This window comes from Saccostrea echinata, unplaced genomic scaffold (assembly GCF_033153115.1).
Source record: "Saccostrea echinata isolate AGI-Se365-2 ecotype Australia unplaced genomic scaffold, CSIRO_AGI_Sech_v1 ptg000054l, whole genome shotgun sequence".
Classification (NCBI taxonomy): Eukaryota; Metazoa; Mollusca; class Bivalvia; order Ostreida; family Ostreidae; genus Saccostrea; species Saccostrea echinata.
In genome coordinates, this window is record NW_026889803.1 from 9,018,504 (window position 1) to 9,043,817 (window position 25,314).

General features: G+C 32.5%; 1 protein-coding gene across 4 annotated transcripts in view; it reads left to right on the plus strand.

Annotated features, from left to right (window-relative positions):
- Positions 1 to 24,476, plus strand: part of LOC133171476 (thyrotropin-releasing hormone receptor-like) — a 38,106-nt gene extending 13,630 nt beyond the window's left edge. The window contains exons 2-4 of one of the 4 annotated variants that reach the window (XM_061306228.1): positions 20,264 to 20,489; positions 22,035 to 22,221; positions 23,888 to 24,476. In XM_061306228.1, the coding sequence (XP_061162212.1) occupies positions 20,264 to 20,489; positions 22,035 to 22,198 (390 nt within the window). In that variant the 3' untranslated portion in view covers positions 22,199 to 22,221; positions 23,888 to 24,476. Of the gene's footprint in view, positions 1 to 20,263; positions 20,490 to 20,667; positions 20,720 to 22,034; positions 22,937 to 23,887 lie in introns of those variants that run through there. The other 3 variants (XM_061306230.1, XM_061306229.1, XM_061306227.1) reach the window with 3 other exon arrangements.
- The last annotated feature ends 838 nt before the right edge of the window (positions 24,477 to 25,314 follow it).

Below are 25,314 nucleotides of genomic sequence, written 5' to 3' on the forward strand. Positions count from 1 at the left end.
TTGGATTAAACATATATGATTAAAATAAAGAAATAGTTATTTCTCATCATTCATTTTACCTTCGAGGATTGATGAATCAAATTTCTATTTGATTAACACACTTTATGATAAATGCTTTTCTTTTGAAGTCCTATTTTTCATTGCATATAAATGCATGAACTATAATACTGGTATGCAAATAAATATTTATAACTGACCACTTTTAGATTCATTTATATCTTTAATGATGCTATATAGCAGGTGACACACGAGTTCCTTCGAACACTCTTTATAATTTCAACTGTTACCCTCAAAAACGTGCACTATTTATTTTATTATACTGAATGTCTTATTGATTTCATATGTCATACAAAAAATTCGGAGATCGTCGTTAAGTTCACGCTTAGAAAGCTTTCACACTCCCCACTTCTATTTTTTTCAATAAGAAAGCTTCGGAAAAGATTTACCAACCTCTTCATTGTTTGTTTGCTACTCAAAAATTCCTTTATCATCTAAAGTTTGCACTCGCAAGGATGTTTCATCTGTCGTTGTTGTTTTCAAGTAAGCTACACCGGACGCAAGCTTTTATTGACGTCGTTTATTCGGCTTCTTTCAAACGCACAACCGACGTTTTGAGAATTCTACGGTGAACCGTACGCGCATCATTTGAACGCATGTGACATTTTCGTAATGTTACCCGTTGTCAAGTGTGTTGCTAATGCTGAGGGTAACATTACGGATTGTTAAATGTGTCTAATCCAATCAGATTTTAGTATTTAACATGAAAGTATAATAATATATATTATTGGTCATGTTTTCATAGTAGCGTAAAACTTGATTTAGGCTGTGTATATATTGTGACAAAATGATGTATGATTATTCTTTTACATGGTACAACACATTTGAATTTGGATAAAATTACTTTTACAATGACTGAAGAACATATCGTTAATGAAAATCTGTTCCAGTCCTTCCCGATAAAGTGGATCCAAAAGCATACTTCTGGCCCATAAAGTGGTCATTCTATCATCCTGTATGATTGACTTAATTGCACTAAAGAGACACGCAGCCTTTTTACTTCACAAAGATAACTAATGAATTTTCAGCTATTGCTTATTTTCTTCTGATTATTTGGGTGGTGTCTATTGGAAAAGTAGGAAACAATTTTCTACAATTCTGGTAAAAGTGCTGTATCAAATTGTATATATCCATACATAATTACTTTTCAACAAATGTTGTCCATTTAAAATGCAATATTTTTGACGTTCATTCCCTGTACAAGTTGTAGTGCCGATCGAGTAACAAGCACATCACATTAGAATAAAGACTATAATGATTATAACGAGACGCAAAACCAATTACTTAAACGATAAAATATGTTAAATGAGCTTGTCTCTATTGATTCATTAAATCTTCTGAAGTCTCCTTAATATACTTCAGAAAAATGAAAAAAAAATGCTTTACATGCATATGGCAACCGAGTAGACTTCAGCATGAGAAGTAAAGTAGAGTGGAATGTTTGAGAAAATGGGAGATTACATAAGTATCTTTGAAAGATCGAGTGTTAAAAATTGTGAATATAAGCATCAAAGACAATGTACTTTCTAATGTAATATACATAGAATCATTCTTTTTAAAGGGAAACTGTCAGCAAATTCTTTTTTCGCTAAATTATAGACATTCTGGAATCATTTCATACACAGGTAACAAGTGTAATAAAAACTGCAAATAAAATATGTGAAGATAACAAACAGTGATGAACAAAAAAACCAACCAACAAACAAAAAAAACTAACAAACAATACCAATTTATGAACAGGGCATGAAACATGGACCCCTGGAAACTCCAAAGGTGGTAAAAACCTTATTTCATGACATTCCTCTTAGAAAGAAATTGGGATTGACCACAAGATTCTTATTGTTATGGTTAAAGGATCAAAATAAATATGGTGACTTTATTTGATCACTTGACTTTGATTTTAATACATTATTTGCCTCTCAAAACGCTGACAGTAATATGATGTTTTTGTGTATTCAAAAGTGTTTATTGCTTTTCTAAGTTTCTTATGGTGACTTTATTTGATCACTTGACTTTGATTTTAATACATTATTTGCCTCTCAAAACGCTGACAGTAATATGATGTTTTTGTGTATTCAAAAGTGTTTATTGCTTTTCTAATTTTCTTATTTGCTTATTTAAAGACCCTGAGTGAATATAATTAACTTTTGGTAAACAACGTACCGGTCATGGTAGCCTGGTGGAAGGGCGTTCGCTTCGTGATCGGGAGGCCCGGGATCGATTCTTTTTCGCCGCGCCGCGTCTAACCTTAGACATAAACATAGGTAGTGACTGTTCCTTCGAAGCCCCCGGCGTAAATTGGCATGATAAAGAAGCCTCACTGCTCGTGCAGTGGCTCTGAGTGCCGATTATAGGTCTAAATTTGAAGCCCTTCACCGGTATTTGGTGATGTCTCTATATGAGTGAAAAAACTCAAATGGGACGAAAAAACAACATACAATCAATCAATATTCTTACGTGGAATATGATGATTGACAATTTTCTTTTGTTTTCATCTTATTAGACTGAGATGGAGCTACGAAGATATAACTCAACAATTCTGAAATATAACTGATTTTGATTTTCTGATAACCTTCTTAATAACAGAGAATCATTGTTTTTTTTTTTATATTTAAAGTAAGGTTCGATATAATCAATTTTGCATGATATACACGTCAGTGCCATACAACGAGCACTCCGTTCAATATGATTACCTGAAATGAAGGTCTGATTATATTCATCCTCGAGTTCTTGTGCAATTATTTTTTGCTCTCGAACAAAATATCATTTGATTGTTTTTAGGTGCTTTAAAACTTAACGGATAATTAAGTGCTCAATGCACATTACACTTTTTCCCCTTAACGCACCCAAATGAATCAAAAAAGTAATTTAAATTTTCAATGAAACACACACTGATTTTTCAAGTGTCAGATCTCTGTCTAAATGCGTACATGTACATTAAATAGGGTGTAATAGAAGATTTCTCAGTTGGTATCCGAAGTAACCTTAAGCTTTTTATTGCAATTAATAAGACAAGAAAGTGCAATGGAACCTTCTTCATGTTTTATTACTTTAAAAGCATTTATTTATGGGCCGTCAGATTATGATGCCATCTTCATCAGATACCTGTCCAGCATTATGATGTGGCATACCTGTAGCAAGTTCTTCTATTGTGAGAGAGGAAACCAATGAAAATTTTTTTGAGATTCTCTATAAATTATCAGTACTTCTAATGAAAATCAAGAAGCATTAAAAAGAACCTAAACACCTCTAGAATGTAAATATATGGAATAATTTCCAGTTTATGAATATTATTGGTGCATAATTTCATGAGGCGCTAGCGCAATTTAGGAAATATGCCTACATTACATGTCTGTTTAATTTGATTTACACCAATAACACTCACAAAAGTAAAATAAAAACATTTCTTAAATATTGGTTAAATCATTAAATGCTTTCCTATCCGTTCATTTATTTTGTACGGGTGAAAAAAAAGTTGTTCTCTTTAACCCTTCTAAATAAGACAAGTCATTTGAAGTCAATACCCACTGTATATTCTCCCTCTTCAGGGTTAGTTGAAATAACCTTACTTTCCCGAGGTCCAATCTTCCTCTGAATACACGGTTATGATATATCGGTAAGACGTGATAGAATGTATGACGTTAGATTACAAGACATTTTTCGGAGAATGGGCTTGTAATCTCCTTTTAGAGTGTAAGATTAATTGATATTCGTTCCCGTGAATTTCGACGAAAGTCGATTATCACGCAACAATAATTATTATACGCTTATTTTAGAGTTGTTCAGCATTTATTAAGTTAAACTAGACATATACGTGTATTAATAGCGCGACAAACGGGTTAGCTAAAATAAAAAAATAATATAGAAGTATTTATGAAAAGAGATAATGAACCATCAAACTGTTATAACATATTATTGACTTCCTAAATAAAATTTCAAGAAGCACAGTGTTATTTTCTCTAAATCTGTTACAGTTTTATAACGCAGAACTGTAGCTCTCTATGGTAAAAAATTGTGAACGACATGATCCATCCATTCTAACAACCCTCGATTTACGACAAATTTTTGTTGCAAACTTCGAATATTATTATTCGGCATTATATGCAGAAGCTTGAGATAAAAAAAAATTGCCGAAACATTTTTTTTCAATATGCGGATCTAAACTCTCAGGCATTCTCTCTAAATTTTATTTCCCAGAGAGCTAAAGTTCGCAACTAGAAGTTTCAAAGATAAACCTAAAGTTCATTTTAAACTTCAAGTTCTGCACTTAACTAACAGATTTTGTTTCCACGTGTGCAGATATATATTACATGTACAAAGTATTTGATAAGAACAGAATGGCTGCCGTCTATAAGGATGCGCAATTTTCTCGATTTTGATTAATTGTTTTGTGGACAATTTCAAAAACTGAATCCTGCATATTAAAAGATGAAAACAGACTCATATTCTGTAAAGCTACTTTCTTTCAGGGCCCTTCAACCTCTCGCATTTTTTCAGTCCATTTTATCTTTTAAGTTGCCTGTGCGATTAAAAATGCTTTCTATTCTTTCGAATAAAGATTATTTTACAGGTCTCCACAGAAAAGACATTTAACTATTTTTTCCTCATATACAGTGGCATTCGTGAGAAATTCATATACAATGTATTTCAAATTTAATGAGCATATCAACATTAGGAAGCTGGAAAAAGGATGCATTTTTTGTACTAAACTTTTAACGCATGTGTTTTATTTGAAAGAGCAGGAAATTTGAATTTTTCTACTGATTTACAGAAAAGTGAATCATCTTTAATTTTAGCAAGGATGTAAAAATATGGAAAAAATATGAATATAGTTTTCAAAAATTCAAAGTAAATCTTCTGCATGGTTAAAAGAAAGAAGACATTTGTGTTTAGCATGACGTTTAAGTCCTAATGCTTTACCTAATTAGATATGCTAATATCATTAAATTTTTTTGCTTTTGCATGTATATGAACAAGTAAAACTGTTTTGAAAATTGATTACTCCGATTGAGAATTAATTCTATAATTACATTGCCAGTTTGGTTAAATGACAGGAAATAATTAACCTTTATGACAAATGAATAAGCACAGTTGCATGCTGTTTACAATTCTCTTGACGTTTCAGCAGAAAGATCTAATGAGGATTCCACTCAAGTATAGACTGAATGGTTTTTTTTCTGAAGTTAGACATGTAATAGGACTTGCATGACAATTCTTCTGAGAAACTAGCGACAAAACAAAAGACACAAGTATTATCGCGGATAGAACTTTTTCTCAATTCCTCATTCTGCATTCCTAGCTGTCATTTTCAATGATTTACATATGGATCTGACTGTTGCCTCATATTTGTGCCACATTCACTAAAAATAAATATTTAACACAATTGTTCCAATGTAGATTGTGCTAAAGATGTCACTCAATGCTTACATTTTAATTAAATTATTAATTAATAGTTAATTTATCTAGCGTATGGGAAAAGTCCCAGGAGACATCATTTGAACTTTTATGTAACAACGTACATGTTATACCAAGTTTTGAACTGCAAGACTCCCACATTCTTTTAAAGGAAGTATTCAATTTGCCAATAACGTTCTCAGAACACTTTACTTTTAAATTGTGATTTACAATTGATTTGATAATGCTCGTTAGTTCCCTGTCCAAACCGACATTTAAATCCTGTTTTACTTCTTTACAAACACTACACACGCATCTAGTGGAATGTACTTTCAACCATTATTAGATTATTTTATTGTTGGTCATGTTCTTAAAGTGAGATACTTTCATTTACAGAGGATTATAATGCACAAAATGTGTTCCTAGTCTATTTTCCGGGGAAAAGTTTTCTATATGTAAAATCATGTATAGTACATAAATAATTTGTTTTAAATGAACTATTACAATTAATGGAAAAAAAAACATAATGGTGTTTTAATAATTATAAACCTTTCCTACCGTTTATCAAATAAATAGGTCATAGCCCAGAAAGTCGCCTTACTATGACACTGATTGACTAAAGTGAACTTAGGAATATTTAGGACATGAAGTCTCCAAACCTTACAAAGACAACGAACAGCTCTTCAATTTTGCTTATTTTTTTCTTCTGATTTTTAGTTTAGGATCTGTCGGAAATTATAAAGGGTGAGGAAAACGAACAGCGGTCGATCTCGTAAAAACAATACAAAACATTACAAACATGTGAACAGGGCATAAACGCGGACTTCTAGAAATTCAAGAGGTGGGATCAGGTGCCTAGGAGAAGTAAGCATCCCCTGTTGAACGATCACACCTGCCTTGAGACCTATGTATTAATTAAGTAGACGGAACATTCCGTAGTCAAATTAAGTAGAAAAACAAAGGCCTAACAATTGGTATGAAACAAGTCAGCCATAAGGGCCATAGAATTTACGAAATGCTGACTTTAAACGAGGTTGTTGAAATCTCTGTAAAATCAACTTATGTGTGAGTAGCCTGCCTCGGTTTAAGAATTGATCATACTCAGAGCATGCTCTTGAGAAGCAAATAAGTTGGGAGACATAAACACCAAATGCATAAATAAGGAAAGTTGACGATGGAAAAGCTTAAGTCATCTCGTTTGACATTCAATTTAGTTGTAAGTTGGTCTTTGTCGTCTATAGTCAGTAAAACATCCAAATATGAAACAGATGTGACAGACTCTGTGGTGTCTTTTATTTCAGGTTCACTGGGATATATCGAGTCGACATATGAATGGAAATAACTATTGCTAATTGATAAAACATCGTCGATATATCTGAATGTCGAGTTGAAGGCCAAGACAATTGTTTTCTTCTTCTCATGTAGAAGTTTTTGAGTAAATTCTGCTTCATAGGAATATAAAAACTAGTCGGCTAATAAAGGAGCACAGTTAGTGCCCAATGGAATTCCAATATTTTGTTGGAAGACTTGATCAACGAGGAACTCCATCATCCTTTTAATATCAACTTTAGAGTACTTGTGTGTAACATCAGAGTGATTTTTGACGAAGTAATTTTGTTGATGACCTATCACAAGATGTAAAAATTTCCGAGTTCCGTTTTTATTGAAGAAGCAGTTGTCTATGATATCAAAAAGCCTAGTTTTTAATTTATGGTGAGGAATAGTTGTAAAAAGATTAGAAAATGAGGAATCGATTTCCTCTGCTTCTCAACTTCTGATTTCTGTGTTCATCGTTAAAGTCATCTGTTTCTTCACAGCGATCTTTGTATATCTGTGAAATTTGTGTTAAGTATAACCATATGTTATTACTTTGCACAGATGCTGTCTATTTAAAAAATCGCAAATTTTTTGACGTTCATTTCATTCACAAGATTCAATGCCAGATACACGTGCGTCTGACGTCAGAATAAAAACAAATTATTTTACATGAACGCAAAAGCAATGACTTCAAATAGCGAAAACGTACGTTAATATACTGGTTTTCATTGATATTTGAATAAAACATTCTTCAGCGTACTTTAACATTCTGAGAAAAAATACATGAAAAGGTTTTATATGGTTAGTTTTATGTGGTTAGCATTGCGAGTAAAATACCTCTTGTTTCTTCAATCTTAGAAACTAACGAGAGCGGAATGCTTCAGAGAATGTGAGGTTACAAAAGTCCTTTTGTAGTTTTGAGTGGTAAAATAAGCATTACATGTCTCTCCCGTTTTATATATCGAATTATGCACTTAAGATGCAGATTGTCGGCAGTTTCTTTTTAAATATACGTGTAGGCATTCTGGAATCAATTTATACAATTACATTGTTTCCTACATAATTCAATTCAGTAAATATTTTCGTTTTAAAATCCTTACATCATGATCTTCTCAAAATATAGTCACCATTGAAAATTTTATTGTCATGAAGAAAAGGACTTCTGATAAATTTGGTGGCATCTTTTGATTTCTAGATTTATTTTAATACAGTATATAAGCCCCCGCCCCCCCCCCCCCCCCCCCCCACCGTAGAAAAAGGAATATTTTATTGAAGAAAAAACTCATAGGCATAAGTTTTCTGCATGTGCACCCTATAAAAAATAACCCCCGTTGAAAAATGATCCCTATCCCAACAGAGTGAAACAAATTTTTTTTAAAAAAAAAGAGGTGATTGGTGCCAAGGTTTAATTTGTTTTTCTAGAGTTTTTCTGACGAACACGCAATTAAAACGTAATGAAACAAGCATTCATATATTTCTATCTATATATTAGACCTACTTTCTTCTCAGCACACAATAAAAATCTCTACGTCACAGTGACTATTGGTTACAACTGCCTGTTGTCTTAATCTCCCTTCATCATCTGTTTCATATTTTTGGATATTTTTACTGACCATAGACGTTTATGATCAACTAACAACTAAACTATATGACAAAAGGGATGGCTTAGGCTTTCCAATCGTCAACTTCTCCTTCTTTATGAAACAATGTTTCACTATCAGCTGCATATGGTGTTTATGTCTCCCAACGTATTCGGCACGCCAGAGCATTCTCTGAGTACGAACGACTTTTAAATAGAAACAAGTTACTGTCAAGTAAATTGATGTTACAGGGAATTTTTAAAAGCCTTGACGAAAGTCAGCATTTCAAAAAATTCTTGGTCTGTGCACTGGGGGGGGGGGGGGGGCGAGATATGGATATCTGATCAAGTTTTTTTTTATTGATTCCATTCCTTTGCAGACTCTGGGGTTTTGTGGAAATTTTACTCGCAGTATAAATTGTTTGCAATAACACTGGACTAGTAATAAATGTTTGTTCGTTCTGTCGGTGTCGGTTGTAATGAAAATTTACTTAAAGTCTTCAAACATATCGTAATTCTTCTTATTCAAATAGTATTCAGCTGGTTTTAAGACTTACTTTTGCCCTTATACATGTAGCGCTTTAGTTTTGCTATATGTCCGGAAATTACATGTATGAAACTGTTAATGCCATTGACTTAAAATCCTTGCACTCAAACGCAACTTAATAGACATTTCTCTCAATCTCTCAAAAACAATTCTCTCTCTCTGGAAAATATAATGCACCCTCCTTTACCGCTAACTTTTGTACCTCGGGAAATATGGTGTTATAACGGGGTGGCATTAAAACGGGGAAATGTAATTAGGCACTTGAAAGCAGAAGAAATTGGCGCTCATTGCTATTAAATTAATATTTTGGTAGATTTAATTTTTAAAACATTTACATATTGTTGATTGTTTTTATGGTTTTATATTATTGTTTAATAATAACAAAACGTCAGTGTTATTTTCCGAAGGAAAGGCCTTAGATTCCAAATATCGCATCACAATCGAATCAAAATCTTATGTAAAACACCTCCCTTATTCAACACTTGTAAAAATGGACTAAAATATGGCTATGTTCGCAAAGTATTCAGTTTATCACACCTAGGAAACGTAGAATGATCCCCGGTCATAACTCAGCTGGGTTATCCAGCAACAAAATGTGCCTACCCTCACTGCACATATTGTCGCCATACAAGTAGGGTTAATTAAGGAACGGTTTTTATGCCCCCTTAATCGCATATTGTTTTTAGTCTGCCCGACTTTCTCTGTTTGTCCGCAAAAACTTTAACCCTGTCCATAACTTTTGATTGGTTGGAGCATGGGCTTTCATATTTCACATGTGTATTCGTTGTGACAAGACCAATTCTAATGCTACTGTTACCTCTTCTGTTTTCTGATTGGTCGATATTTTTAATTGTAAAGAGCAGATACGGTTGTATTTTTTTTGTTTGCTACGCTCTTACCACCTGTCGTTATAAAACATTTTTGTTAATTTGTATTAAAATTTCATTCATTTCTTAAAATTTTAGGTATGGCTTTCACAGAACTCTTTTTTTGTGTCAAGATAGTGATTTGATCGATCCACGAAAGCTCTTTGGCGTTGGGGGTGGGCGTCAAAGATTTACATGAAAATTGCATTAAAATGAAAATGACTTACTTCCTAAATTCCATTGAAGGTGTTTAATGTTAGGTTAGCGGTTGGTAAAACAAAGTTTAAAACCCTCTTTTAACTTGATTTAATCACCTCAAATGAAATGATATAGCAAGTTATTCCGCAATTTCCGATGTTATTCCTCAATCAATATACTGGTTAAATGATAAATTTAATTCAGTTTCCTACCTTTTCATTTCTTTTGTACGGATGAATAGGGTAATTCTCTTCAGCTTATCTGAATGAGACAAGCCGTTTGAAGCCAATCTCTTCCGTAAATGGGCTGGTCGAAATAGATTTATTATTCCTTAGTCAACGTTCCTTTGAATACGACTAGTATTTATAATAAGGGTAAGGCATTTACGATAAGGACGTATTTTATTGGTAAAATGTGTAAAAATAGAATGTTTAATGCTTATTAGACATTTCATTATCTGGGACATGATTCTTTATAGTTCTTTTTCAACAGTATCAAAATGATCGATATTTTGTTACTTTCTTCGTGAACTCCACAAAGATATGATCATCATACAGCACTTATAATATATTTTGGGGGCATTTAAATTGCTTTTTAAGTTTCTGGCGGCCGCCAGATAAAATATTTTTCTACCTGGCACTTACCGGCTTCCGTATGAAGGGTATTCGCTTGCGAAGAAACGTTGGTAATCAGTACTAATCTTGTTATAATTGTTACTTTTACTTAATGTTCATGAACACATAAATGCTGACTCTCTTTGAGAATCAATTCCATAATAAAAAATCCAAGTTTTAAGAATCAATTCTATAATCAAAAACCCAGTTTTGTTTTTCAAAGTGACAGAAACCCTATCTGATAAATAATTGAACACTGTTGCACGCTGTTTACTCATCTCCTGAATTCTGAGCATGAAGATCGTAAAAATTCTTTCAAGGACACTAACGATGAAACCAAATGGAATTCATCAACAGAACATTTTCTTCATTCTTATCATTCCCTGTGATTTACATTTAGATTTGACTTCTAGCAATTCTTATTGCACATACAGTATTTTAGATTTTTTTTATCCACTTACAATGAGACTAATGATCTTTGTTATTTTTATGTTGTAAAAAGTAAAGTAAGTTGGATTAATTGTTCGGAGACTGAAAACCCCACTTTTTAAGACGTTTTAGCAATTCATACATGTATACAATCATTCCCTTTCTTTATTAGTATCACTTAATATTGTTCTTACTTGAAACGTTGTACCTTTATTGTGAAAATCCGTACAAGTTACAATTTCAAGCATTTTAGTTTCGTAATATAGCATCGTACATGGATAAAGGCTTTACAAAGGTGCTGCATAGTCTGTCCCTCCCTACACCGTTGTCCGATCATTATTACACTAAAGCGTCCTATCACTAATCAAACTCCCAGTGCCTTAATAGCTTATCATTATCATCCTTGTTATCCCCTTTAAGATCCGCACCATTTCCTAGTACCCTTGTCACTTATCAAAATCAAGCTTTCTAGTTCCTAAATCACTCATACTATACTAACAATTTTCCAAAAGTTTCAACTTAGGACTTGGATCTACATTACAGTACATTATAAGTGTAATATCCAAACTACTCTAGTGTCAGGAAACATTCTTATATTTACCCTGGAAAAAATCAGAACAAATTGCTATTTTTGTGTTAAATCTTCAAAACTCCGACTCTAATCCAGTCTGTTTAGTGATGGTACTTGTTCCATGCGATGTAAGATATTATGCTTCAGGTGTACAAGACAGGATTACTTGTTTATTTATATGGACAGATAAATTATGATTGTTGCTCCAAGTTTGAAAAGCTTTTGGCAAATGTTTGCAAAAATCAGAACTAGTACATTAAAATTGTACACTGCAGTGTCTTAAACAATGAAGAACTCTTTCATCTGTACTAAGAAATAGATTATTAACTTGATGAGACTCTTTTTCATATATAGTGCAGTGTATTGTATTGTATGAGCGCTACAATGCTTTTGATTGAACCACAAATGAATGTGCTGGGAGAAGATTTGTTCGTAAACGGACGCTTAACACGCAAAGTAGTTATTGGTTTACATGTTTGTATGTAATCATTTTGATTGTACAATCGACTGCTGTTAATGGAAATCCATGGAAACAATGCGGAAATTTTATGACATTATTATCATTATGTCAATTTTTTTTTACAAGAATGCCGAAATGCAGTTATATCATTCTCTCTCTGTCTCATGGATTGGATAAATCAAAGTTGCTGAGTAACTTTTCAGTTTTATGTAGAATATGTCTGGGATTAGTCTCGTTTAATGAAAATAAATGATTAAACATGTATAAAACCTTTTTTTTTTTTGGTGCCTGTCGATGAATGTCTCATGAAATAAAGCGAAATAACAATATCACAATCACTCCCCCTCCCTCCCTCCCTCTCTCTTTATCTCTTCAATTCCTTGAACCTTTGTTATAGTTTGGTCTTTTTTACATTTAATTCGTAAAAAAATACTAAAGACATAATTTTTGTATGTCATTTTAAATGGAATATTAACTTTAAAACAACCATAATCAATTTTCAAATTCTGATACACCAGCACTTTTTAGCAGTTAGCTAATTACGAGGGGAAAAACGAAATTTGATTGGTCTTTTCGCTACGGATGGAGTTTTGTCAGCATTTCCAATTATTCAGGAGATACAAATACGTGTTGTTTTTTTGAATACCTCAGTTATAACAATCACAGGTTGAAGATTTTTTTCTTTGAAATATTATGCAATCGCATGATTGCAAGACACAAGAGGTGGTGATACGAATCTAGAGAACTAAATTTTTGTCTGGATTGATGGCGTAATAAATTATCATGGAATCACTCCGTATAAAAATTACAGCAGTACTACATGTAGTTATTATCATTCACAATCTTTCAATCAGAAAGAAAAGATTTACAAAAAAATCCCTCTTTACTCGAAAACTACAGAACAGAGGCATCATGATTTACAAAAATTTTAGAAATTTCGAGAAAAATTGTAAAATTGTAGTATTTTCCTTAGTTCCGAAGAAGTACATTTAAATGACTACTTCTAAAAAGATTTTTTAAAAATGATTTAAAATAGTTTTATTAAATTTCTGGTTCGGCACAAAAGTTAAGAAACATTTAACTTAGTGTACCTAAGACGTTATTTTTCTTTAGTTAAATTGTTGAAAATTTAGGAAAATTCGTATATTGATTTTTGACAATATTTTTTAAAGACATTTTCTAAAATGCTTTTAAATGGAAAAACCAACAATATATAGAATAGTTTTGCCCAACGGAGGCTTTCCATCCTCCGAAAAAGGGGGCAATTGTTCAAGCTAGAAAATCCTATTTCGTGAGAAGGGGGGGGGGTGTTAATTGCTCAGACTCTATCTTTGAAATAATTTTTTTTTGAATACATTAACCTATGTGGCAACGCACTTTTTTTCAAAGTGCGTTAAATTTGGGACAAAATCAACGCACTTTGAAAAAATTCTTCAAAGTGCGTTAAGGTATGTCACTCGTCAGCCTTTTAGAAAATTTCCTTCAGAACCTCTTACTTAAAAACTATTTATTACAATTCAATCTTTATAACAAATTTAAATTAAACAATGTAAAATGTTCAACATTCAATTAAAAAACTGCTCAAAAATTCACAGAGAAGCAAGATTTATTAGGGACTATTTCTTGTGGCGGAAGGATATTTAGCAGAAAATTCTGCAAATCTACACATTTATTAAATTTAGTATCTTGGAACTTTAGCCTCACATACTTTTACTCAGAGAATATTTTCCGTTATGATAAGCCTGGAATATTAAATATAGGTCTCAATTTATATTTTTATAACAAAATTTACACCTTCGCTCAAACATTGCCAAGAAATGAAGATATATTAAGGAAGTCGAGATAAAATTTACACATTTTTTTGCCTGAAAATCGCATATTTTGACCAATATTTCAAAATTTACATCACTGACCCCAACTTTTTCTTTCATTATTTTAAACTACTCGATACTTTTGACCGATCAGCACTTAAGTCGTAAAAAGTTTGATACAAGAAAATATTCCATTGCCTATTTAGATTTTCAATACCCCAAATATGAGACTTTTTTAGTGCAAAAAGGTCACAGAATAATTTACGAGCATTAATTTGCATGATTTGTTCAATGATAAATATTATTCAAACTATTTTACGTAAAATAAGATTATGTTTATTGCCATGGTTACATCTTATAAAATATGATAACAGTTAAAGTGATTAACCAAAGAGTCACAATTTAAGTGCAAAAAGGTCAACTTAATTGTACCGCAGCTAAACAAAAATTCAAGATTTAAGAAATAGACAGCATTATTCTGTTATATTTCTTTCGAGAACTGATGAATTGAACTACCCTCACCGAGAACGAGGAGAAGACAGGTAGAAGGTCCCTCAGCCCAGCTCTTTATCTTTCCTACCCAAAATATGTATTTACATAACGTAGTATGACATTGGTATACTTTCTCTCAATAAATTTGAGTTATCGTAAAATAGATGAAAAAAAAAATTGAGATAAGCTTTCCTGAAAAAATAATAATGTGCCCATTATATTAAAGAAGAGAGGTTCAGGGATCATATCGGTGATCTAAGCAACAATAGCCAACTGACTATACTTTGGCCAAAGTAGCTTTACAAAATCAACTTGTATAAAATGCATAAATTTTTTTTCATACCTTTAAAACTAATCAAAGAACTGTAAAAAAAGAAAAAAGAAAAAAAAAGATAATCATATTGTGCGGGAATAAACACTTTTTTCATCTTCTAAATGCTTATCAAATAACTATATAAAAAAAAAACCATTATATTCTGCGGGAAAATGATTTTCAATGGAAAAATCATAATTGCCCCTTTTTCCCCTTATAAAAAAATGTGATGCTTTAAGTTTAAGGAGAGTGCTTACATAGGCTATGCCTGATGTCCAATCCATTTATGTGATTTGACTTTACATTATAAAATATTGATTAAATCAAATTAAGTCATAAATCGACCCCTACATCTACAGAACTTATTATAGACTGGAAATAAATAAAAAGAAACGAAATCGTGCTACTAATCAATCATTCCTCCATTATTACTAAAAGACTCTTTTCCCTTTTATTACTTTTATGAGAACCTTTGGGAACTAGACAACTCCTAAAAATCTTTAAAACGTCTATATCTCAGATCCTGAAGTGACGTCATCACCGAAAAGTTATCCAAACAGGTTCAAATAATTATTTATCATACCTAAAATTCGCAAGAATTTTGACCAAGCCGTGTACATTTTTTTTCAAAGTGCATTAATATGGTCGATATTAACGTACTTTGAAAATAAATATTTTTATTTCAAAGTGGGTTGACTTGGTCCCAAATTTAACGCACTTTGAAAATTTTTTTCAAAGTGCGTTGTAACAAACCTAGGAATTAACAAATATGCAACAAAAAAGGTGGACCGCCTTTCAATGAATATTTTCATGCTAATTTAACGGTAGAAATTATGTTTAGAGAAAGTGGAGGGACAGACCCCCCCCCCCCCGAATACACGCATTCATTTATAAAAACCTTTACTTTTGAAACGTTCAATACTATCATCAGTTTATCAAAAAGGTTAAATTAAATTCAATGTTTAAGACGTTTTATTTTTTGAGACGATTGTAACAACTTCAATCTTTCATTTCTGACACGGGTTTTGCATTCTGCAATTAGGAAAATTTCAAGAAAGGTATGTGGAGCAAATTAAAATAACTTGTCAACTTATGAAGTGCAACCCCCACAAAATGCACACAGTTATGTCACATGAAATTCTCCTGACATGAAATAGGCTATTTGTAACATTGGAGAATGAAAGCTAAAAAAAATAATATGTGTATATCAGCTTCCATGAGAACTCTATACATTGTCTCTTGTACATGTAGTTTACTTTGATGAACTTTTATACTTTTATATCTATCAACAACTTTTGATGAACGTTTCCAATGAACATGATATAAAAAATGTCTTACTTCAAGTTTTACTTGCTGCTTGTCTAATGACCTTGATTAATTTCCCTTCATCCAGTAAAAGTTAGAAATGTTATATGAATCACAAGCAGCATTATTGACAGTCAATTATCTGTGCATACCCATTTATGTCAGGAGGAAGTGCAACATTTGATTTTTTGCTACTCAAATGGAAAATCTTTTATCAGTTTGTGATTTCGTTGCTTTCTATTTTGGAAAATAAAGACAAAATTTACCAAATAAATCTATCAATTACAGGATCTGTCTGTGTTTCAGATCTATATTTCTATGGTCAGATGTGCAACACATTATTTTCAAGATCCAAGTTCAATGATGGAATGATCATGACTTCTATTCATACTAATAAGTATTCTTTGATCAATAAGATCAATAAGGATCTATTTGAATAATTTAATACTAAATTATTGAAATTATTAGTATTGAAATATGTCTCTTTTTCGATTTCATCAATCCAGGTGTGTGTTTACCCTTTTTATATTCATATGAAGCAGAATTTATTCATAATCTTGTACACGAGAGGAAGAAAACACTTCCTGTAGCCTTCAACTCGACATTAAGATATATGGACGACGCATTATCAATTAACAATAGTTACTTCCATTCATATTCCATTCGACTTGATATATCCCAGGGAACTTGTAATAAAAGATACCACAGAGTCTGACACATCTGTTTCATATTTGGATATTTTACTAGAAAAAGACTTAATGGTAACGTAACAACAAAACTTTATGAAAAACGTGATGACTTCAACTTTTCTATCGTCATCTCCCCTTAATTATGTAGCAATATATCCTTATAATCTGCATATAGAGTTTATGTCTCCAAGTTGATTCGATACATAAGGGCGTGCTCTACGAACGAACAATTTCTAAAAGAGGCAAGCAATGGACAAACAAGTTGATGAAGCAAGGATAGCAACAGTCTCATTTCAGGTCAACATTTCGCAAAAACTATGGTCGATACAGTGTCCTTGTCAGCAAATAGTCTAAGATTAAGTGGAATGCTGACTGACTTTTTTATACTAATTGTTAGGCTATCATTTACACACTGATATGTCTACAGATTTTCCGTATGCCTGATCATGACAAAGAGCATAAGATGGGTGTGACCGGTCCACATGGGATGCTTACTCCTTTATGGAACCTGATCCCACCTCTTATGCTTTAAGCGATCCATGTTTGCTCTCCTCCCGATTTGCATTGTTTCAATGTAACTATTCGGTATCGCCATATTTCATTTCTTCAATTTTTTTTTAAAAAAATTAAAAAAAAACACTGATTTTTTTTTTTAAATAAAATTTAAGTAATTCCACCATAACATCACTGAAACAACTGAACACGTTCAAGTGTAATTTATGCTTCACAATTCCACTTAAAAGACTCATATGTCCTAGGTCAAATGTTCTTGGTACCGTTCACGGTAGCTCAGTCGGTATATCGCTCGCTCCGTGATCGGGAGGTCGTGAGTTCGAATCTCGGCGCGACTGACCTAAGTCGATAAAAAATGGGTTGCAACTGTTCCTTCGCCATACGCTCGGCACTTTGAAGTGAAAGTTGCGGGTCCTTTGGATGAGACCTTAAAAACCGAGGCCTCGTGTCACGGCAGGCGTTGGCACGATAAAGATCCCTCACTGCTCAATGGCCCTGAGTGCCGAGTAAAGCTTAAAGTTTGAAGCCCTTCACCGGTATATGGTGACGTCTCTATATGAGTGAAAAATTTTCGAATGGGACGTTAAACAACATACAATCAATCAATCAGTCAATCAATCAATCAAATGTTCTTGGAGTGCGACAAAACTGTTAGAATTATCCCTTATCAAATATGAATAAATATAAAGAAAAAATTGTTGAGTAGAATGTTTCTTATTGACCTCTATGGCTTACAGTGTTTGTCACATGAAGCAAAATGTCCTATAAAATATACTTATATGCTTCTAAATATAGTTTTAGTTTATTTTATTTTGTGACATAAGTAGGGAATAATTCAAGATACAAAGCAATTTTAAACAAGTTTATGCACTTTAACCATGAAGCATTGGGTCTATAAATATTGCGCATTTTCGTTACAACTTGATGTTGAAAAAACTTTATAAATGTATGTGTTCTATGGGTTTAATTTTACATTTTACTACAGTCATGAGTGCAAAACTGTTTTATAATTATCAATGAACTTCATGCATCTCTAGTTACTAAAAATAAAAAAAAATAAATTACAGAAAATGTTTGATACTAATTGTAGTTGAAATCATTATGTTTATCAAGTTATAGACATTTTTGGACATTTTACAGTCCATTTACAGAATAGTTTTTTATCACAGAAACATTTATTTTTACATAAATATTCCATAAGCAAATACATGTACGTATTTTTGACCTTGCTGCAAAAAACGATGGCCAGTCAGTGAACCGCATTTATGTAATTACATAATCTATAATTAAATAGCACAAGAGTAAAATGGTTTGTGCATCTAGTAAGATATTTTGAACTTTAGGTATTCTTTTATTCTCAGAAAAGGGACACATTACTAATTGTAGCATTAGTTCAGTCTTCTCATTATTGGAGTACGTAACAAGTGAGTTCATTAAATTGTAATCCTAATTGCAGAACAAAATCGTGTGACAGTGATGAATTAAAACAACAATGATCAATTCATTATCTGCTTGCTGCATCTTTCCTATTCTTGTCTGATTGTAAAACCTTCCCACTGCGGAAAACATGTCATTAAAAGACTAATAGACGAAACCACGCAATCCTCCACAGATTTCATAATGACAAGCTTGTTTTTCAGTGTAGTGTAGAATCTACCTTTAATCTAAAGTTCATACTTTAATTTTTCATTGCTGCATAATCAATAAAAAACCCGAGTCACTTTTGAATCGGTCACTTTAATCTCATAAAACTTAAAGAGGTATAGTTTAAGATGTTGAATTTAGTATGTTCTCTAATGTCTGCCTCAATGAACTAACCAAAAATTAACACTGAAAACCTTTGACATTAACAGTTTTAAAGTATTGTATTTTTTATGTAACACTCGTCATCTTGGATTTATGAGGACATCTTTTCACATTAGATCTTTTAAAAAATCAATATTTTCACTCTTCCTATAGGTTTCGGATTAGGTGTAGCTTCGAATACCTTAAAAGATTTTACATACGTTACCAAGATTTTAAGCATGTAACTATTTTTTAAAAGTAATTTGCTTTACTTTAAATAAATTTCTATACTAAGAAATACTGTAACTAATTTGTTTTCATTGTTTGACGAAATGAACTTGTTGGTGATTGCAACTGACCTTTATCGATTCAGAAAAGACAGAAGAGTATAATTGGCCCTGGTATTAAAAATTCTCTACAGACAATTATGTAAAACTTAAACAAGTTTCAAATTGGAATCCTGAATTATAAAAGTGAGCATGAAAAAATATATACCCTTTTATATCGCTGCTGCCGTCACAGTTGCTCAGTCGATAGAGCGCTCGCTCCGTGATCGGAAGGTCGTGTGTTCGAATCACTGCCGCGACTGTTCAAAGTCGATAAAAAAAAAAAATAGGTAGCAACTGTTCCTTCGCCAAGCGCTCGGCATTTTGAAGTGAAAGTTGTGGGTCCTTCAGATGAGACCTTAAAAACCGAGGCCCCGTCACGCGAGGCGTTGGAACGATAAAGAACCCTCACTGGTGAATGACTCTGAGTGCCGAGTAAAGGTCTAAATTTGAAGCCCTTCATCGGTATATGGTGACGTCTCTATATGAGTGAAAAATTCTCGAACGGGACGTGAAACAACATACAATCAATCAATCAATATATCGTTGCTCTAACAAGCCCCTATCTTTACTCCTCACAAAAATATTCACTGCTATGAAGGAGAAAACTCAGAAGTACTGTACTACAACATATTCAGAAAGTGGTGTAAATCCAAATGTTCGATTCTCAAAAACTTCTTTTATAGAATTTTAAAATCACAAAATTTTTTCTCAAGTCAGTAACATCAACATGTATGATTTTTCAACACTTTATATGCTTACTATACACTTTATAAATCATTCCTCACAATAAATTAAAGTTTAGGCTTTTTGATATCAAAGACGACTGGTTCTTCGATAAAAATGAAATTCGGAAATTTTCTTTCTTGTGATTGGTCATCTACCAAATTTATTTTGTAAAAAATCATGCTGATTCTACAAACATGTACTCTGAGGTTGATATTGAAAAAATGCTGGAGCTCCTCAATGACAATATTTATGTGATACTTTCTTGCAGGTTGTGCGCATGCTTGTTGTGGTCATGGTGCTGTTCGGAACTCTATGGCTTCCATATCGGATTGTTGTTATCTACAATTCCTTCCAAGAAAATCTGCAGTTTAAGGATTCCTGGTTCTGGCTTTTCAGTAGAACAATGGTTTTCGTCAACAGCGCTATTAATCCTATCATTTACAATATGCTATCTGTCAAATTTCGGCAAGCATTTCGGAATATTATCTGCAAAGGTTAGACACCTACAGTGTTATCAACATCTTGACTTGGTTCATGACGTTTCAATGTTGTATTTTTATTTTTAAAATGTATTTTATGTTCTAGTATCATGTATTTTGGATACTTTATGGAATGGCAATGCTCCCTATTCCTCAATTACTATTAACTATTTTATTCCATTTCGATTTTCAGCAGAGACTCTTACAAAACATGATGCGTCTACTTCTTTGGATATCAAATCAAGGTACCTTTAAGTGAACTGTACTGTAAAACGTTTTTTTTTTGTATGCAAAAAAGTGAATTTCGTTTTCCTTACGGTTTATTTTTTTCCAAATCACACCAATGAAATTCATTGAATTTCTTGACAATATCTCGAATTCATTATTATCATAGATAGTATGGAATTAATAAGTAAAAGTAACTACAATCTCAAGTTTTAAACTCCAAACAAGGGATCCAGAGTTATTACTCTAACACGAATTCGATAATCTCATTAATGAGGCCCTTGACCTTTGACGTATAATCTAGAATCAAGATAATGACAAACCTTTAGGTCGTGAGCAATGTGAGTTAAAATTTCAACTGGGAACTCTAAGCATTTTAAGCATTTTGACAAAACTGCAATTTACAACATAGATTTCTAGCATAGTTGTTAAATTTCACTAAAAGAAACATTTCTGACAAGACTGTTTGGAACAGCTTTGCTTCTTTTTGTGTTTCTATCGTCTTTTTTTCATAGTTTTTTTTAATTAAAATTAAGTATTTTAAATGTAGCTCCCTGTTAGCAAATGAACTGCATGTATCAACGTAACTTAATGTCGTATATGCATGTTGTAGAGAATGTATCATCGCTTCCCTCTTATGTGGGATATAAAGTGGCAAATACAGAGAAAATCGACTCTGATACCCGATATTATTTTGAATAGATTCTTAAAGATACTATTCATTCCAAACAAAATACAGTTGCTTACTGGTAAAACAAGTGAAACAATTTCGACTGATAAAAAATGAATTAACACTTCTGCAATATCTCATGAGCATAGAACAAAAATTGCCTACTTACTTTCAACAAGTGTTTAGATTACAAAGTTAATTAACACTTGATATTTTATGCTGGTGTTCATTACATACTTATCTTGGACCTCAGTTGTATTTTAAATTAAAGAGGGAAAGGCATTTAAATTCATTCAGGAAGATTTAAAAAAAAAAAAACGAGTGTGCAAAATATGATAAAATGTTCGTTGATATGATTCATTCTTCGTCAAAAATTGTAAGGGCACAGGTGCTATAACTCTTGGATTTATGTTTTTTATGAACTTATGAGTGTGAAATTGCTATTTAGATTTGTTTTTGCTCTCTTTGCAAACAGTTTTAGGTCGCAAAAAAATTACCTCGCATTAAATTGTCATTGTCGTTGTTACCGGAAAGATAACATGGACAACGCTATTAAAATTATTTCAAGTTTGTAAATTTTAAAATTCCCCAATGTTAATGGCCATATTATTTTAATTTGTTTTAAAGATGAGATAACTTCGTATAGCATAATTTTGCTTTTACAGACAAGGAGAGAGGGACGTTTAATCAAGGTTTGGACACTTCTCTCCGCCTATCGCACATGTCCAGGAAATCCTCACGGTACTCCTTCACTGCTGAAATGTTGATGAATGGTCGTATTGTTCAAGAAGAAAGGCTAGTTCCATGGACCAGAAGTTTCACTCAATGAAAAGACGAGGGAAATATTCAGCAGTAATGAAATTGTATTTCAAATTTTAATCTATGTTCACGTGTGACATTTTGAATTTGTATTTTAGATAAATGATAATGATGTTTTAAGATAGATGAAAGCAATGATCTACAATGATATTAGGTAAAAATTCCTGACATTCACAAATTTAAGGAATCGTCTTGTAAAAATGCCTTGCCCAGTTTTGATGGGGTGTTTTTCAGAACGAAAATACTTTAGTTTTCCTATAAAATAATGTAAGATTGGATATATTCGCATATTTACATGAATATATACCTTTGTCTTGATTACCTCTTCTTCTTCTGATGGAATATATAAGATTATTAACTTAAATAGACCAAAGAGCAGTAACTTCTGCAAACTCGTCTTTTTATGAGTAAAACAATTTTATATCGGATATTTAGTCGTATGAGCTGATTTCAATGTATAAGGATCAGAACTGGAATATATATGCAACCATCTGCATTGTTCTGAAACATTCAGCGTATAGAAATGGTGCGGTCATACTTCATAAAGATAGTTCTATTCTTGATACTGTTTTGTTACCATCATCTTAACTTGAAAGGGATATCAATGACGTTAACCAGTTTAAGTTGAATGTAAAATTCATAAGTTTGCTAAAAAATAAATTAGTTAAGTTTAGTATTAAAATTTGAATATAAAAGAAAATCACTACATATCTTACAAAGATTTTTCCAAATAAATGTTGCAATTGTTTGACTTGCTGTGATTTTATTAAGCCTAACCCCCTCTCTGATCAGTCATTCATGACATGTATACGCAGTAAAGGGTACTATTTTATGCAGATTGCTGTAAAGTACCATTCCTTAAATCAAAAATTGTTGCAAATGGACAAATTGACCATTTAATAAACCATCAACAATACGAAAAATTGATTTGATACGCAAGAACAATTTAAAAAAAACGAGGCAGGTTATTAACAAATAAGTTGATGGTACACAATTTCGTTTTAAGTCAATATTTCTACGAGGACTGCTCAATAAATTATGTCCTGAACTCTATGACATACAACATAGAAATCATATGACACTGACCTTGGCTTTCTCTCAGGATTGAATCTTTATTTAATAAACTGATAACAGTTTATGTGACCACGTTTCATTATATAGTTTAATTATGAGAAGCTGGAAAACAAGGGCTATTCGAGACACTGCATTAAAAATGATTCGTAAAGAATCAGTAATCAAGACTAAAGTTAAAAGCTTTATTAAAGCTGCTGTAAAACTCGATAAGAATCCCAAAGAAATATTCACTGAAATATGTGATATTTACAGCAACAAATGTTTGTCGCATAGATACATGAGAAGGTGGATTTCAATAATCAAAAATGATAAAATACAGGCATCAAAGATGATTACCGTCCATGGCGACCAGGATTAACAACTGATATAATGTTTGTCAAAATTCAACAAATTATCACTGATGATATTTGATTGACTTTAACACGCATAGCAAATTTAGTAGGCATATTTTTTGGGGTAGTTCACACTGTTTTAAATAAGCATTTGACACTGAAAAAGCTTAGTACTCAATGGTTACCCTATGTTTTGAGAAATGAGTGAAAACGGCAGTGTGTAAGAATATTCAAACATTTTTTTTTAAAAATCAAAAATTGTAGTTATCCACGTTTGTCTGAAATTCTAACAGGTAATGAAAACTGAATCCATCGCTTTGAACCCCGAAGAAAAATTTACAGTAAGATGCACTTGGCCAAAAGAGCAACGGTCTTGAAGAGCAAAGAATTGCCAGAGCACAAGGAAAGTTTTATATGCCATTTTCTTCAATAGTAGTGGTCTTGTTGTTCAGATTCTCATTCGGGAAGGCCGTGCATTTTCTGGATGAGTCTAGAAAGCACATTTGTTACACAAAATTTAAAAAGATTAATTTATGAGAGGAAGGAATCAGAATCAGGAATCTGCTACATTAATTTTCTTCACGACAACGCTCCAACCCACACGTCATGAATAGTAAAGGAGTTTTTTGGATAAACAGAAAGTTAATGTTTTCTCACACCAACAATATTCGCCAGATCTTTCACCCTTCGACTTGTATCTTTTTTCAAACTTGAAAAAAAAAACCTTTCAGAAAGAAGAAACAAGTCCAGGAAATCATAGGATCTGCCATATTTCAGTATACGAAGGGCATACTCAATATGTGTTTAAAAAAACAATTAGAAATTTGATAAAAATGTTACAGACATGTGTTTCAATTAAAAGAGAGTATTTAAGGGGTATCATTAAAGACAAAATCATTGAAAAGTGTTTTTGTTTCTTTCCAAACACCGAGGACATAATTTATTGTTTGTTTGTTGTTGTTTAACGTTGTTTTTCACTCATATGGAGATGCCACCACTTGCCGGTGGAGGGCTACAAATTTTGACCTATACTTGGCACTTAGGGCCATTGAGCAGTGAGGGGCCATTTTCGTGCCAGCATCTACTGCAATACGGGATCTCGGTTTATACAGTCTCATCCGAAGGACCGGTCTCCACGTCACGCAGTGGGACTCGAACCCGCGACGTAAGGATCAACTCCCTACTCCGCAACTCTATTGCAGACGCTCTGACCACTGCGCCACGCGGGCGATCATAATTTATTAAACAGCCCTCGTAAATGAATTCTAGGTCGATACAATGACCTTGCTTGCAAATACAATCTGTCGTAATTCGGGTGTTGACTAACTTCTTTCATACAATTTGTTAGACTACAATTTTCAAACTATTTTGTCTACGGATTTTCCGTTTACCCAATCACGACAAAGAGCAAATGGCGGATGTGACATGTCGACAGGGGATGCTTACTCCTTCTTGGAACCTGATCCCACCTCTGATGCTTTTAGAGGTCCGTATTTGCTCTGCTCCAAATTGGTATTGTTCCATGGACTGTCCAGATTGTTTACTGTTCGTTATCTTCACATTTCATGCAGTAGAAGATGATAATATAATATAATATAATATAATATAATATAATATAATATAATATAATATAATATAATATAATATAATATAAAATTATATTATATTATATGATTTAAATGGAATTTGAAGCATTCTTTTCTTTCTTTAGAAATGTCTT